We start from the raw sequence: 16893 nt of genomic DNA, 5'->3' as shown, positions 1-16893 counted from the left end.
CTATGAATGGCTTTGTCCATCTCTAGCTTGTCTTGTCCATCCAAACAATTCAATGAAAGCCTAGATAGCTTTCTTAAAACGACTCTACTGTTACATTTCTGAATAATCACAGAAAATCTTCTTCTCCAATAGCTTCTAAACGCTGCTTCATTTTTCCTTCCCAGCATGTCTTTGGACTTCTTTGCAAGTTCATTTAAAAATTCCTCTGCTTTGGGTCCCCAACGACCAAAGTGTTCGAACACCAGAGGAGTAACAAAAGGCTTAGAACCATCTGGTAATGATTCTTTGCGATACTTTACTTCCTTCCTTGCCTCTCGTTTTGTTGCTGCATATCCACATGTCGTGGACGCTCCCTTGATGGTATCTTTGCTCCAGGGATGAGCCATAGCAACATCTATCTCTTTTGTTGTTCCTGAGTCTACGTCGTAAAATGTGATGTCTGGTCTATCTTCAGTGTGGATGTATCTGTGTCTTGGCTCAATCTGGTGGCATATGAGCAAATCGCTGAGACACTCGCTCCATCCAGAAACTAGGGTGTTGTGCGTCCAGACAGGACCTCCCCCATACTTACATGTAATCAAGTGATATCCTTCTCTGTCCAGCTCTGCTCCACACTCACATTTTACAAGGAGCTGACTGAATGGCAGACAGACACCCAACCTCAGACAAGACGCTAGACGAAATTCATTCTGCTTTAGTGCGTGCTTGACAGACAGATAGACACACAGACAGACAGATAGACACACACACACACACACACACACACACACACACACACACACACACACACACACACACACACACACACACACACACACAGACACACACACACAGACACACACACACACACACACACACACACACACACACACACACACACACACACACACACACCACACACACACACACACACACACACACACACACACACACACACACACACACACACACACAGACACAGACACAGACACAGACACAGACACAGACACAGACACTGACAGACACAGACACTGACAGACAGATAGTGTTGGACTTTAGTTATAGTTATGTGCTTTGCAGTGATGTATAATAGTTCCATGTTTGAAAATATATGTATTGACAGACAGACAGACAGACAGACAGACATACAGACAGACAGACAGACAGACAGATAGACAGACAGACAGACTGACATGCCATCGCCTGCTATGCATATCAGTTTGTCAAAACAACATATGTTTAATTCCATCAAGAAATCACCAAGAGGCTCAGGGTGTGGCCCATCAGGATGGCGATATGAACACCTAAAAGTTATTGCTTCCAACACAGTTTCTGCTGAACAGTTGCATTTTGCTTTTTCTTGTATTGCCAATGGATCAGTCCCTGTTTCAATTGCCAGGTTGTTGTCCTCAGCACGGCTGATTGCTTTGCCCAAAGCCTCAGGAGACGTTCGACCAATAGCTATTGGAGAAGTGTTCAGAAGAATTACTGCAAAATGTATTTGTGCACAGATGAAAAGTGAATTTTCGAATTTCTTTTCTCCTCTGCAGCATGGAGTGTCAACAGAGGGAGGAACAGATCTTCTTTTACACCATATCCAGCTTCTACTAGAAGCCAACAATGACTGGATTGTTCTGAAGACTGATGCTAAAAATGCCTTTAATTCAATCCATCGCTCCCATTTGCTGCAACAAGTGATGAAATCTTTTCCTATCTTGACAAATCATGTCATGCAAATGTATTCTGGGTTTGGTCCTCTGGTCTTCCTACAGAACAACGTCCCTGTTATTTTGTCATCTCAAGAAGGCATCCATCAGGGAGATCCTCTAGGACCAGTTCTGTTTTCTTTAGGCATACAACAAACCCTGGTTGATTTGCAAAGCAATTTCCAAGCAATAAGAGTGCTAGCTTATCTTGATGATGTTTTCTTAGTTGGACCAGCAAAACATGTCCTTGATGCTTTTTCCACTCTTCAACCTGAATTTTTCAAAATAGGATTGGAAATACAGGAAACAAAATGTGAAATATACTGTTCATACGACAAAGAAGACACCTTCTCTTCTGAATATACCATACCTGTTTCGAGTGAAGGCATTGTGATACTAGGAACACCAATTGGGAAACGTGAATATGTTGCACGAGCATGTTCCACTATTGCAGAAAAAGGGAATGATCTTTGTAGACAGCTTGTCGACTTGGATAATGTGCAAGCATCCATGTTGCTTCTTAGATACTGTCATACCACACGGCTAAATCACTTAGCAAGAGGAACATGTCCAGAAACACTGGCACAGGCAGCTACTATCCACGACAAGCAAACAAAATCTACCTTCTCTTGTTTGCTAGGAAATGTTGACATCACTGGAAATATGTGGAAGCAAGCAACGTTGCCAGTAAGACTAGGAGGTTTTGGTATGACTTCCCTAAACGAAGTGGCATCCTTTGCTTTTGTTGCCAGCTGGGCACATTCTCTTAAGCTATTGCCTGATTGCTTTCCTGTTCTTCAAGATCAAGTCAACTCTCTAGTGACATCATCTAATCATGCGAGTGATATTGGGCTAACTTTAGAACACCATCTCAAAGATATTTCCACGTTGTCGGATTTGTTGCCTAACACAAAAAAGTTGCAACATCGTCTAACAACAGAATTTGTACAATCGAAAGCAGATCAGTTGATTGAAACTGGTTCTAACCGAGATGCAGCACGATTGCGTTCAATTAGAGGTAAAGGAGCAGGAGCATGGTTAGATTCCATTCCATCTTCAGAGAAGTTTGCACTTTCATCTGGCAATTTTGTCTTGGCGGCTTCTCTCAGATTGGGTCTACCTTTGTCTTTACCACCTTGGGCCACTAAATGTGAATGTGGAAAGTCACTAGATGTTGAAGGGTACCATTTATTAACATGCAAAATGGGTGGAGGCCCAGTTTGGTCTCACAATTCTGTTGTTTTGTGCTGGTCTGAATGCATGAGCAGTCTACAATGCCAGCATCAAATTGAACCAAAAGATAGATATACAACATCCAACAATAGAGCAGACATTGTTGTGTTTGACTCAACATGTGGGGGATATGTCGAGCTTGATGTGGCCCTTGCTCACCCCTGGAGCCAGGACATTCTGCGAAGTGCAGCAACTACGGATGGAGCTGCAGCAAGAAGAAGAGAAGACATCAAACATAGCAAATATTCTCAAGAGCAGTTGCCTGGAGGGTACACTCCTACCCTTATTCCACTAGTTTTCGAGCACTTTGGTGGGTGGGGAGAAGAAGCATCAACGTTCCTCAATAAACTTTCCAAACTATATAGAGATGAAGAAGGAAGAAACAATCCCTCAGATTTTAAAACACATTGGAGAAGACGCTTGTCAGTACAACTTCAGCGTTGCAATGCCTCGGTGTTGGCTAGAAAGATGATCAGAGTAACATATGGACAGAATACTGACCAGAGTTTAGATGTTGTTCGACTTTCAATTCAGTAAACTAAATTTCGGTTTGTAGGCTCCGTAGGGGAGCTTTTTAATGCTAATTGTTATTTGTGTAATTGTAATTGTAGTTGTGACACTTGTTGTTCATTAGCTGTTACTTTAGTTTCACCTGTATTAGCTTTGATGTATAAAAATATATGAAAATTTGACAGACAGATAGACAGACAGACAGACAGACAGACAGACACACACACACACACACACACACACACACACACTCACACACACACACACACACACACACACACACACACACACATACACACACACCCAGACACACACACACACACACACACACACCACACACACACACACACACACACACACACACACACACACACACACACACACACAAACACACACCACACACACAATATTAATCAACTCTTGCATGTAAACTCTACTAGCTCATCCTACATCTCCATTAGTTTTTGCTGAATGGATTCAAAACTCAGCAGTTTGCTGAAGCAAATATGTCCAGTCACTGTAACGTCACAAACATCAATCACCGTCTTACAAATCTCGTGACACAGACCAAACAGTTGACTCAATACATAAATTAAGTTAAGTAAATATATTTGCATACTCAGCATGATGTCACCCTCTCAGCCAGCCAATCACATGCTTATCACGTGACATTACGTCGTCGCAGTGACAGTGGGCCCCATACAAAATCGCTCTAATATTCACTGTAGGCCACTCTTACGATGACGGACTCTAAGAAAGACTTCTCTTCCGTTCAATTCGACGAACCGGACGAGCTGTACGTTCCCGGTGTCGACATATCACCATCTTATGTTCTTCCCGCACAATTTACTGCCTCATCACGCGACTGGATCGGTCTGTACAAGGTCGGATGGCGTTCTTCGAAGGATTACTATACGTTTGAGTGGGCACCGGCCGTAAAGAGCGAAGACAGACGCGTCATGGTCACTTTCCAAAAGCGCCGCTTGCCGCCTCATGATGACGGCACGTTCTATCAGTTTTGTTATGTCGCTCGAGACGGCAGCGTGCGCGGTGTCAGCTCTGCGTTTCAGATATCGAATCAGCCGATCAGTGGAACGGATGACGACGATCTGGAGTGTCTAGAGATCGAGGACGGCGACATGACGTCGGTGGTGCTGGTGAGGAGCAAGAACCAGGAAGTAGCAGAGGAGCTGGCGAGAGCTAAAGAGGAGGCTTCGAAACTGAAGTCGATGCATCAGCAGGTCGAGACGGAGCGAGAAGCGTTGAAGGAGCGACTGGTCAACACAGAGACGGAGAGAGAGAAGATGCAGAGGGTGCAGGAGGAGTTGCGGATGAAGTTGGGTGAGGAGAGAGAGTCGATGTTGAAGGTTGAATTGCGTGTGAAGGAACTAGAGAAGCAGACGGAAGTATTGAATGCTAATCTGGAAGAGTCTTCTAGTGACAACAAGGTTTTGAAGAAGAAAATTAGTGAGGAGCAGAAAGCACGTGAGCAATTGTTTGTGAAGGTCCACGACTCTGAACGCGAAGTTCAGTCACTTCAGGCTGCATTGGAAGCTGTACAGCAGCAGTCGAGTCATCTGAAGGTAAAGTATGAAGCAAAGGACAACGAGTCCGACATCTTGAAGCAACAAATTTATGACTTGAATAAAGAGAAGGAAGCTCTGGTCGTTCGAGTGACGAAGAGTGAGGGGGAACTTCAAGAAAAGACGGCCATCAATCTTCAACTGAATGACAAAGTTGCACAACAAAACTATGAATGTGATCGACTAATGAGTAAACTGGGTGATACAGAAATGACTTTACAGGAACACGAGAGACTGGCCAAGCTGCATGCCGATCAACTGACCCTTGAACTGGCTGATGTTAGAGCAGAACAAGAGCAGTTGAAACGTTACGTGATAGCTGTGAAGGATGAACTCGAGGGCACCAAGAAAGCTCTTGCATCTTCTCGAGATGATGCCAATATTGCTCAAGAAAATGTTATCGAAATAATGGGCAGCCAAGAAAAGAGCTAGAGGTAGCAAGGGGTGAGCTGTTTCGTTTGCAATGTGAAGCACAAGGAGAGCCGGGTGACAATGGGCCAATGTATGCTCTTAATCTTGCTCACCAACAGGCTTTACGTGCCCGAGACCGACTTAAACAAGAGAAAGAAACACTCAAAAGAGAATTGGCTGAAGCCAAACGCAAAGAAGCTACACTGAAGCACTCTATCAAACAGCTGAAAGAGCAGATGGATGAGTCGAGTCTGAGAGAGGAGAATGTGGCATTGAAAGAACAAGTTGTTGACTTGAACAGGCGACTCAAGATGGGAGCAGATGTGTACAAGGAGAAGTACATCGAGTGCCATGACCTCAGTCTCAAGTTGAAGAAACTTCAGCAAACCAATGCAAGGCTAGCATCACAAACGGATGTGGAAGGCGATGTCCACGAAGCAGAAACAGATGTCAATACAGTGAAGATTATTGCTGATCTGAGAAAAGCGAATGCTGAGCTAAAAGCGTTCATCGTTTCGTTTGAAAACCAAGAATCACAAGTGGAGCAACACAAAGCATATGGAACACAAAGTGAGAGGACAGCAGAGCTTCAAGCTATTTCAGAAGCAGAAACAGATTTGGAGATAGAAAAACTGAGGCTTGAGAACGAACAGCTTCGAGGCAAGTGCCTGGAGTTACAAGCCACCATCGACGTGCTGGGCGACTCAAACTTATCATACGTCCACGTCTCATCACAATCAGCATACGAAGAGCAAGAACACATGGAGCAGCTGGCAGCCGAGCTAGCAGATCGAAGGCAGAGAGAAAACGATCTAAAAGAAGAAGTGCACAAGCTAAAGTCAGCCAAAGAAGTTCTCGAAGAAGAACAGAAACAACTTGCTGACCGACTTGAGCTGTTTGAGAGTGAAAAACAGGAGGAGCTCGAAGGCATACTGGGAGACCTTCGAGCACAGCTGCAAGAGGTGGAAAGAAGCAAACAATTGATGGCAGACAATTTCAAGACGAAAGAGCAAGAGATGATGGAACAGCTAGAGGCGTCTGATGCGGCCGTCGCGAAACAGATGGAAGACATCGAAAAACTGCAGGAGAAACTGAGAGACAGACACATCTAGCATCGTTGCCACAGACTATGAACAAGTAGAGTATGTCTACATTGTTGCGTTGTTGTTGAAATCTCTATTGTAATCGCATTTTATCCATGCATGTAATCAAATCAACATGAGGAGAGCTACAGTTAGTCAATTATGCTATGAAATTGGACTCAACGACTTTGTCTACAGTGGCCATTGCGACATGCATACACCAAAACTAGACACAGCAATTGCAGTGCTGTATTGTAGTTTACAAAACATTCAGAGTCTGGTTAATGGCTGCTTGCATGCTTGTTGCCACAAATTGCTATTGCAGCATCCGGGCCTCAATGACAACAAAAAACCTCAACTGAAATTCAAAAGTAGGAAGTTCAACCAAAATTACACACGCGAATTTTTCTGTAAGAGATAGGATTCCCTAAACACACTGAAACTACGAATACAATCAGCTTTTCCGTTATTGCTTTCAACATTTTGTAAAGCGCGCGCTTTCTGGTCTGGAAGTTCGAGGCTACACGCCACGGACACGTGGCCTCCCACATTTTTGGTGGAAGACACGAATTAGGCCCAACATGACAACTATCGATCGCCCATTGCGTGTGACATTCGTCGACCGTAATTTTTTATGCGACACAGGGCGTTGGAGAGCCGTTTCTCTTGAATTAATATTTCATAGGAAACATGATGCGTGGGCGTGGCCAACACTGGGAGAGAAACCCTTTTCTTGGTTCGTGTAAGTAACACGTCTGACAATACCATGACAAAATTAGAGGAAAAGTGGTATATTATCGAGGTGTTGTAGAGTCAAGATTGGGTAAACCCCCACCAGGTGGTTCACACGTACGAGCTGCATGATTTTGGGAGATGGAAAGAGTGGAGATAAAGTAGTTGTGTTCATGTTTTTGTTTTGTTTTGGAGTTGTCTTCTGGTCTTTGTAGAAAGTTCTCGGTGGAGTTATGTGTTGCCTTCCCCCCCCCCCACCCCCGTGTATGTTGGTGCATGGTTTGTGTGTGCTGTGTCTGTCTGTCTGTTGGTTGTGTGTGTGTGTGTGTGTGTGTGTGTGTGTGTGTGTGTGTGTGTGTGTGTGTGTGTGTGTGTGTGTGTGTGTGTGTGTGTGTGTGTGTGTGTGTGTGTGTGTGTGTGTGTGTGTGTGTGTGTGTGTGTGTGTGTGTCTTACCGAGAAACAGTGACTTCTCGACGGTTATAATTGATGACACTGTTTCTATAAGCTAGCTTGTAGTTCTCGAACAGTGGAAAACCATGTGTGTGTATTAAAAACAGTGCCATGTCTGCATTTGGCAGTTCCATTTACCTGTCATCTGGAATAATAATTTTCATACATTTACATTGTTATTTTAATAATATCCGGGAATTCTTTAAGTACGATTAGGCTGCAGCTTCTACTACGTAGTCTAGTAGTGTGTACGGCATGGAAACGCCGAGAGCGACGAAATGCAGACTGTTGAGTCGAGCAAGTAATCTTAAAATGTTAATATTAATTAATTAATAGTGTAAACGCACAGTTTACCCGAAGTGCAGGAAGTCTAGATATAAGTGTGTCAATAATGAATTTGAAAGTACCTCGACAAGATTGGACTTCTAAGTTAGAGCTTATTTGAAGACTTTCTGTACTACCTATTTTTACTTGTTGAGCTCCCGCGCCAGAGTGTGGGACTTCGAGGAAGGTACCGAGGTAAGTGACTGTACCGCAGACGTTATAATTACAAAAAAGTTACATTGTCGATTTGTGTGCATCGTGCACAACCGGTTACATGCTATTGTTGCACGAGTTTAAAGACATTTTGCATTTACATCCTGTTACATGTTCTAGTTTAGATGAACGCCATCTAATCTTATTATATCAAGCCCACGCGGTACTTCCTAGTTGTGCGATCACATGACCTTAGGTTTTTGCGTTACTTTAGACGCACTGCAGAAATATTTTAGTTACGCTCTAGTTTTGTTGTAAGTTAGTAGAGACTGGACGAGTTGTATACGCTGGAGGGTGTTGTATGAAAACAGTCGAATTTCTCACAGTCCAGACGCCACGCGGATGCGCATCAGTGTGCGATGTGGCGGAATTACACGAAATTTAGTTGTGTGGTTACGTCATTTATACAATCATGAATTCTTATCTCTCTAAATTATAACTGGAAGTGAAGTTTTAGTGCTCGTACCCATGGGAAAGAGACAGCTATAGCGACAACTGAACACCGTGGGGAAGGAAATCAAAGAGGAAGGAACCCAATCAATGTGACCTCTTACCAGATTTTACCTCATACGCACTTGAAATGAGTATAAATGGAAAAGAATCATACGGTCTGTTTCCCTTTAGTTTGGGCGCCACTGATGAGACCATGCAGCGAGCAATATTATAGCAAACAAGTATGCTGTTATGTGACTGGTATGCGGTACCGTCTCCACTTGCGAGTGCATGGTCTTCATTGAAAACTCAATTACAGCAACATCTGAATAGACGTTTAAACTATAAATACATAATTTAAGTACGTAAATAGAATAGAAGGATGTACAGTTATAAGAAAGTAACTAATCTGATTGTCATACGCCTGTCTGTTTATATTGATTTGTCCGAGTGGCTGTCTCACTCTCTTTCTCTTCTATTTCCAGTTCTGTTACGTTTACATAACGTTTTCGTATCGGAGGAGAACTGCTGGCAGTCGGTGGCTTCATGAATGCAGGAGGCCCAGCAAGTCCAGAAACGGCAGCTCGACCACTCGACTCTCCCATTCCGTTCAGACGCTTTCCAAGATCCGAGTCACTGTACGGTCTTCTGTGTGTATAACTGACCATCTTCCGTGTATTAAAAGGTTGTGACCGTATAATAGAAGGTTGTGATCGTGTTGCCACTCCCACAGCATGTTCTGACGTGGACAACGGGAGAAAGGGGAAATTGGCTAATGCGGAAGGAAATTTAGTGGCGGCTGGTACTTTCTCACTCTCTTTAGCTTCCAACTGTGTGGCTTGAGGTGGATGAAAGAGTGATGGTGATATATGGTAAGTATTCTTCCTTCCTGTTCGTTCTTCGAATATAGTCTGTACTGCTGGTCTCTGCTGTTCCAAAAGGTGACGCATAATGACACTTTCTTGCTGCAATTCGTAAACTTCTTTTAACATTGTTTCCATTTGTTCTGTCTTGTCTCTGCTGCCGCTGCTTCTCTGTGCAGGGGTCATAGCGAGGTTGTAACGCAATGATTTGAGTTCATCTCGAAGGCTTGACGCTTCGCTTTTCGCGCTCTCCAGTTCCGCCAATTTGAAGCGCAGCGTAGACTCAAGACGAGCAATGAACTTCATGTACTGAGATCTCAATATTTCCTCGGCAACTTTACTGTTATTTTGTAGTTCGGTTTGCAGCGTCATGTTCACCTTCTCTTTTGCCTTCATTAGTTCTTTGAGTTCCATATTTTCCTTTTCCAAACTTGTCACCCTTGCCATGTGTTGTTTACCTTCAGCTTGTGACGCTAATAGTTCTTTATGTGTTGTTACATTTATATCATGTTCGGCGTCTAGACGCGTCTTCAACGTTTCCACTTGGTTTACCAGTGAACTCTCTCTCGTTTCGGACATCTTTACTGTATTACGCAATTCAAAGATTTCAGATTCACAATCTTTCAATTTCCGTTTATCCATCCCCGTATCTTCAGTTACCGCCTTTTGACGTAACAATAATTCGTTCATGTGACTCTCTAACTGCTCACAGTCTCTCTTCAGTTTTGATTTGTCACATTTTAGAGCTTCATTCTCTTTAAGCAGAAAGTGATAGTCCTGTTGCAGAATATTTAACTCTTCAGCTTTCTTCTGTGCAGCTAATCTACGTTGCTTTTCAATTTCAAGCTTATCATTAGCTTCAACCGACTCTTTCTGAACTTTCCTATCTAATTTTGCAGACTCGCTTCCTAATTCTAAGGACGTCTGATGCTTGCCATCTCCATAATCAACTCTACTTTTCCTATCTTCACATTTCTTTCGTAATTCTTCATTTTCTGACCGCAACTTCTCGCATTCAATAGAGGCAACGTCAAGCTTATGAACGAGACCGCGAAGTTCTTCACCCAATCCCTCGTGTACAGAAGATTGCATCATACTATCACTCTCGTAAGACGCTAGCATATGCTACACACAAAACCAAGACTCTCACATATTATAGTTTAGAAAAAACATCAAGCAGCTGCACGGCTACCTCAATAGTTGATAGTGTCGAGCTTCTCTCATTATCTTTAGACTGCATCTCTCGCAGCTTCTCCTTGACCATGTCGCGTTCCTCAGCAATAGTCTGAAGCTCCATTGTCAGACTAGCTACCCTACCTTTCAACTGTTGATTATCATTGAGCCCACCGTTACCTCTAGTCAGCTCTTTGAGCATCAACTTGTAGGCATTTCGTTGAGATCGCAGTCGCCTCTGTTTTTCCCCATTCTTTGTAAATTCTGCAGCAAGTGATTGGTAGGATTTTTGAAGAGCCTCGAATGCTTGCTCTTGAACATCGCCGCTCAGATGAACTTCACTTGCAGGAAAACGAGCGACTTCACCACCACGCTCATCCATTGTACTACCAACAGATTTGCTAGAAGACGAAAACGAACCAGCCGTGCTCTGTAACGCAGATTTTCCGGTATCATCAGCACTGCTTGCTAATATTCTTCTGCTCTCTTCCACCGTATACTCCGACCTGAAACGAACATATGAAATAATTAGTAGTTTCTATGTCGTCAAGGTAGCACCCACAGTCGCGTCGCCATCATTTTTTCTCGTCTCTCCCGCCCTTATCTAGTAGGGTATCCCTACAGCCCTAAAGGGACTCTTACACACAAACACAACACTCTAGACATAAATGTCACTTGTCCTCTCATACCTCTTGGTAGCTACGTCAGAGAAAGCAGTAGACCTATCATTTGTCGTTGTTTTGTTTGAGGTGTCTTCCTTACTCATGATGGCACTCTGCCCACTTCTAGGGCGCCAAACTGTGACAGGTTATGTGTGTCTTCACTCTTGCTGCTCACCGTTCAGCACGCGCAAATCGACTCACGAGTTTAGAGGATAAGCAGCGACCTTTAGACCGCAATGACGTGGCGAATATTTGCTGCACTACGTAACTAGAGTTCTTTAGAAATATCAACACGCTTCAAAGCTTCCACTGCTACTGTGCTTCCCAAACTTCGTGGTCACTTTCTGTTTTTAGAGCTTCCGGCAAGTTCGAGGTTTCCCGTGTGCTACAGACCTCCCCAGAGTTCCGGAGCTCTAGCGCAGCGAGCTGGATGTCTTTACTGTACACACCCACGCGCAACTAATAGGATTGATAGCTACTAACCACGTTAGCCTAGATGAATGTCTTGGCTGGAACATGACTTGCAGAGATGCTTTCTAGAGCAGAATACTATTCTCCATCAGTTAGCTGTAAGACGTTTGCGACGTTCGCGACGTTTTTCTTACCAAATGTTTTTGTCATTTTCTAGCGCGAGCAATACGCACGCCACAACTGGTCCCACAGACATCCTGTGCAGTCTCTTACATCAAGGCGTTCTATGTTGAGTGTTGATGCGAATTTTTACGGAGACAGAGCAATTCAAGGTTGATGTCGTGTGTTTTTAAATTATACTAAATAAATCATGCAATCAGATTGGATTTGCAACTTAGTTAACAATTTAATTAATTAATTAATTAATGCATTAGAGTTTGCTAACATACTGTAGTTGATGATTCATGTTTATATTTCTGACTCTAAGGGAATGTCCCATTGGAAGATTTGCCGATTCAGAATGCTGAAATGCAGAGAAAGTTGGTGAACCACATGCTGAGAAACTTTGAAATCCCTTCTCAGACGACCTCCACCAGTCACAATCAAACGTAAAATAAATATAAATACTGCTTGCAGTGGTGCATGCCAGTGGCATCGTTGGACCTCGAAAACTGGGGAGACCAGATGCTGGGGCTTATGGGGGGCATGGCCTCCTAGTCTCGCATAGCCAGACCTTTGGTGTACGCGGGGCGGATAGAAATGACAGTGGATGTATGTCTTTCTTAGAGTTTGCAATTATCTTCCATGCTGCAACTGAGTTACACTCATTTAATCAAAGTTTTAGTAAAATGTCATATCGAAAATCACAAATTTTATTTTTGATTCCAACTGGACGTGTGCCCACTTTGAATGTTAATGCGCCATTGCACATAATGACAGATTAATTAAGCGTTTGATATTGATTGTTGATGTTTTGGGCAGGACTGGTAGTCACTCTTCACTTGCAATGACCGACGTATCTACCGACTTTTCTCCTCCATTGGAGGTTTCCCCGCCCACCGGCTATCCAAGAAACGATAATCTATTGCCACCATATGGTACACGCCGCTTTCTAGTTTCAAAATAATTTTGTATTTTCCATGTTGCGTAATGTTGACGTATTTGGTGATGTAGATGAAAGGAAATCTATAAAGTTGTCTCAACAAGACATCAAAGTTGGTGACGACAATACAAGCAACATCGAGGAGGACACACTGGATTTGCGACTGCATGGTCAACAACAAGCTCCTACAGCTTCATTGCCTTACGTTCGGTCTTGGTCATCAAGAAAGTCCAGTAAGACAGATACAAACTGTCTACTGACCATTTCAGTAGAGACACTAAATTCTCAGTATGACTTGTTTTCTATCTCGTTGAGATTTTGGTTTTGCCAAGATTTTCATATTCTGAAAATTTCATATTGATATGTTAAGCCATTCAAGAGATATCGTGTCTACAGACAGACATGCAGACATACATGCAGACAGACATGCAGACAGACATGCAGACAGACATGCAGACAGACACACAGACAGACATGCAGACAGATACGCAGACAGACATGCAGACAGACACACAGACAGACATGCAGATAGACACACAGACAGACATACAGACAGACACATACACAGACATGCAGACAGACATGCAGACAGACTGACAGACATGCAGACAGACAGACAGACATGCAGACAGACAGACAGACATGCAGACAGACATGCAGACAGACACAGACAGACACACAGACACACAGACACAGACAGGCACACTGACAGACAGACAGACAGACAGACAGACAGACATTTGAGAGACATCAAAGTTACACTTTGAAAAATCACATAGGAATGGTATGAGCATGTTTGTGTAAGACTCCAGAAGTCGTGTGTAGCGTAAGTGTTGGCTATAGCTGTACAACATCTCTTGTCATTCTAGAACACATTCCACACACATTCATCAGTGTCATAAGGTCAGCATACGTTGGACTTTCATTTCATTTCTACAGTGATTGATATCAATGTGTTGGTTTGCTCTGAAGGGCTGGCACTTACCCGTTTCCTGGCAATGGTAAGTCCATGATTTACCAAACGATCGTTGAATGTAAGAGCTGATTCTGTAGACTCGGTGAAACATTTGAGACGAATATTTTGGGTTGCTTTGTTTTGCATGACGTTGGTGAACAACATGCACAAGGTACAGTATGTGTGGTGTCCTGTTGTTTGTTAGTAAGTGTGTTGACATTGCTTATACGTATTGTTTATGTGTGAAGAGACATAAGGCTGCTAGTCAACTGGCAGTTGTGATATGGAATGGAAGGGCGAGTCTTCATCTGCTGTTTTTGTCGGTGAGGGTTGCACATTTTTGGGTATGACAGACAGACAGACAGACAGACAGACAGATAGACAGACAGACAAACAGACAGACAGACAGACAGACGAACAGACAGGCAGATAGACTGCCCATTTCTCTTTCAGATTGGTTAGAGGCCTGTAAATGCAATGCACCACTGGATGATAGTGGATACCACCTACTCACCTGCAAGACAGGGGAGGCCCTATTTGGTCTTATGAGTCTATTGCTGGAGTGTGGTTGGAGTGCCTTAGAAGTCTACGAATTCATTGTTGTCGTGATCCAAAGAATAGGTATACTAACTCTGAATGTAGACCTGACATTATCATGGTTGATGCCAAATTGAGTTCTAATCTTGACCTTGACATCTTGTTGGCACACCCTTGGAGCTCAGATTTTTTCCCAAGCTCTGCTGAGGCAACAGGAGCTGCAGCAAATCGAAGAGAAACCAGAAAGATGTCCAAGTACGAACAACACAAGCTGCTTGGAGGCTCAGTAGTCAACGTCGTCCCACTGATAATGGAACATTTTGGATCATGGGGAGAAGAAGTAGGACAATTTTTACAGAAACTGGCAGCTTTTTCGTCAGATGAAGCAGGAAGACCTAATGCTGCACAAGATTTTCTATACAATTACAGAAGTGTAACGCACGTTATGTCAAGAAACTTAGCACGTTGTGTGGTGGGTCTGAGAGGCCTGACTCTCTCAGCACCCAATTTTTCCTCATTATACTTAGTTATATATAAGCATTTTAGTTTGCTGTAATGTTAGCTTTCAATGAACATTAGTCTAGCTGTAGTACTGTAGTTCTTTGCAGAATTGTATCATAGTTTGATGTAAGAAATAAATGATATACAAACAGACAAACAAACAGACAAACTAATTGACAGACCGACAAACAAACAGACAAACTAATTGACAGACCAACTCGCAGACTAACTGACAGACTAACTGACAGACTGACTGACATCATTTATTGCACACAAACCTTTACATACAGAACACTAAAAGTAAAAATATTATCCATGACAGTTCAGGTCAGTGGAATCACGGTTACAGCAAACTACAAGTTAAAACTATAACCATGCAAATAGTAGTTGAAGATCAATTCTAATGAACAGCGCCTTGAATGGCACTGACAGACTAACTGACAGACAGACAGACAGACAGACAGATAGAAAACAGATTGTGTGTACTGAGCACTACAATAATGTAAGAAAATAAGAATGAAGAAAATGCTGTGATATTCCAGAGTATTAGTCTAATTTACCGTTTGCTTTCTTCTGTAGGATGACGTTCCTGTAAAGAGTGTTATTCGCTTAATCACATCACCAAATGCCAAGCATCTGCTGGCAATACTATTTTTCTAATTCTATTAAATTGTTTACTTGCTGAGAATGACGTTTGTAGGTGAGAAGCCGTGGGATATTCAGACGAGCATCTGGTGATGATAGGGCTGCTCTACATATCCTCTCTACTACTACTGAACAGTTGCTGGATGAAGTGATAAGAATTACAGTAAGCAAGTTTTTGCAATAGTGGAGGGTTTTCTGTGAATTGGGGGTTTGGAGACCCCAGAATCCTCTGTAAGCCTCTAACCCTGACAGATGTAGGAGAATGTGTGTGTGTGTGTGTGTGTGTGTGTGTGTGTGTGTGTGTGTGTGTGTGTGTGTGTGAGAGAGAGAGAGAGAGAGAGTGAGTGTGTGTGTGTGTGTGTGTGTGTGCGTGTGTGTGTGTGTGTGTGTGTGTGTGTGTGTGTGTGTGTGTGTGTGTGTGTGTGTGTGTGTGTGTTACTGTTGTGATGTAAATTATTGAATAGCTAGAATGTGTGGATTGGGAATGGCACATAGACGGGCAGTTTGATCAATCAATTAATTGTAGAAGATAGACAGACAGACACAGACAGACGGACGGATGGACAGATGGACGGATGGATGGACAGATAGACAACCCGACGGATGGACAGATAGACAGACAGACAGACGGATGGACAGATAGATAGATAGACAGACAAATAGACAGACAGACAGATAATTTATTCTCATACAGATTCTGCTTGTACATATGCTAGGATTTTTTAAATACAAATCAGTCCTTGCAAACAACAAAGTCATTAACTAATGGACTTGACTTTGAATGTCAAAATCAAATAATCTATCTAAATCACCATGATTAGGTGACAGTTTTGAAAGTTTTCTAAGGATAACTTTGGCATTGCATCTTTGCAGAATTGTAGAAAATCTTTTCTCCAATACGACATGAACATGGAAGCATTAAAATTGGCTTCTGGATTTGCTGACTGTTGTGGCAAACGCTGCAAAAATACTCTGCCTTTGTGCCCCACTTCCAAAGTGTTCTATCACAAGAGGAACACATCTTGATACATATCCTCTCAGAACAAGCTCTTCTGAATATTTTTTTATTTTATTTTCTTCTCTTGTCACGGCAGCATGACCAATTTCCTTGCTAGCCCTCCTAATAATGTCCTGACTCCACGGATGAGCCAGGGACACATCAAAATCCAAATTCTGTTCAGTATTTAGATCAAACATTGTAATGTGTGGATGGTCTTCAGTATTGATGTATGATGTCTTGGTTCTGTTAGATGGGGAAGGTGAAGGTCAGACAGGCACTCATTCCACCCACTTAAGACTGAATTATGAGACCACACAGACAGATGAATGGACAGACAGACTGATGGACAGACAGACAGACAGACAGACAGACAGACAGACAGACAGAG

At 42.9% G+C, this 16893-nt stretch overlaps 3 protein-coding genes across 3 annotated transcripts in view; 2 read left to right on the top strand and 1 right to left on the bottom strand.

Annotated features, from left to right (window-relative positions):
* The first annotated feature begins 4098 nt into the window (after positions 1-4098).
* On the top strand, positions 4099-6682 carry LOC134194526 (tax1-binding protein 1 homolog B-like). Its single transcript, XM_062663468.1, is given in 2 exon segments — positions 4099-5437; positions 5440-6682. Coding segments are annotated over 2 exon segments (2364 nt in total). The 5' UTR covers positions 4099-4168; the 3' UTR covers positions 6535-6682.
* A 2262-nt stretch (positions 6683-8944) lies between these two features.
* Positions 8945-11739, bottom strand: LOC134195028 (myosin heavy chain, clone 203-like). The gene is made up of 3 exons (XM_062664025.1): positions 11382-11739; positions 10712-11198; positions 8945-10644 (listed from the first exon to the last, which is right to left on the bottom strand). Exons 1-3 carry the CDS (start codon positions 11456-11458, stop codon positions 9073-9075), a joined length of 2136 nt encoding a protein of 711 aa, XP_062520009.1. The 5' UTR covers positions 11459-11739; the 3' UTR covers positions 8945-9072.
* Positions 11740-11822: 83 nt separating this feature from the next.
* The window catches only part of LOC134194776 (uncharacterized), a 7881-nt gene continuing 2810 nt past the window's right edge, over positions 11823-16893 (top strand). The window contains exons 1-11 of the mRNA XM_062663742.1: positions 11823-11923; positions 11983-12097; positions 12253-12373; positions 12747-12862; positions 12939-13100; positions 13737-13770; positions 13840-13868; positions 13921-13994; positions 14071-14145; positions 15440-15502; positions 15561-15668. Of these exons, the coding sequence (XP_062519726.1) occupies positions 11855-11923; positions 11983-12097; positions 12253-12373; positions 12747-12862; positions 12939-13100; positions 13737-13770; positions 13840-13868; positions 13921-13994; positions 14071-14145; positions 15440-15502; positions 15561-15668 (966 nt within the window). The 5' untranslated portion in view covers positions 11823-11854. The remainder of the gene's footprint in view (positions 11924-11982; positions 12098-12252; positions 12374-12746; positions 12863-12938; positions 13101-13736; positions 13771-13839; positions 13869-13920; positions 13995-14070; positions 14146-15439; positions 15503-15560; positions 15669-16893) is intronic.

Source organism: Corticium candelabrum, chromosome 19 (assembly GCF_963422355.1).
Source record: "Corticium candelabrum chromosome 19, ooCorCand1.1, whole genome shotgun sequence".
Classification (NCBI taxonomy): Eukaryota; Metazoa; Porifera; class Homoscleromorpha; order Homosclerophorida; family Plakinidae; genus Corticium; species Corticium candelabrum.
The sequence above is the reverse complement of the archived record's forward strand: the minus strand, read 5'-3'. Positions and strand labels throughout refer to the sequence as shown.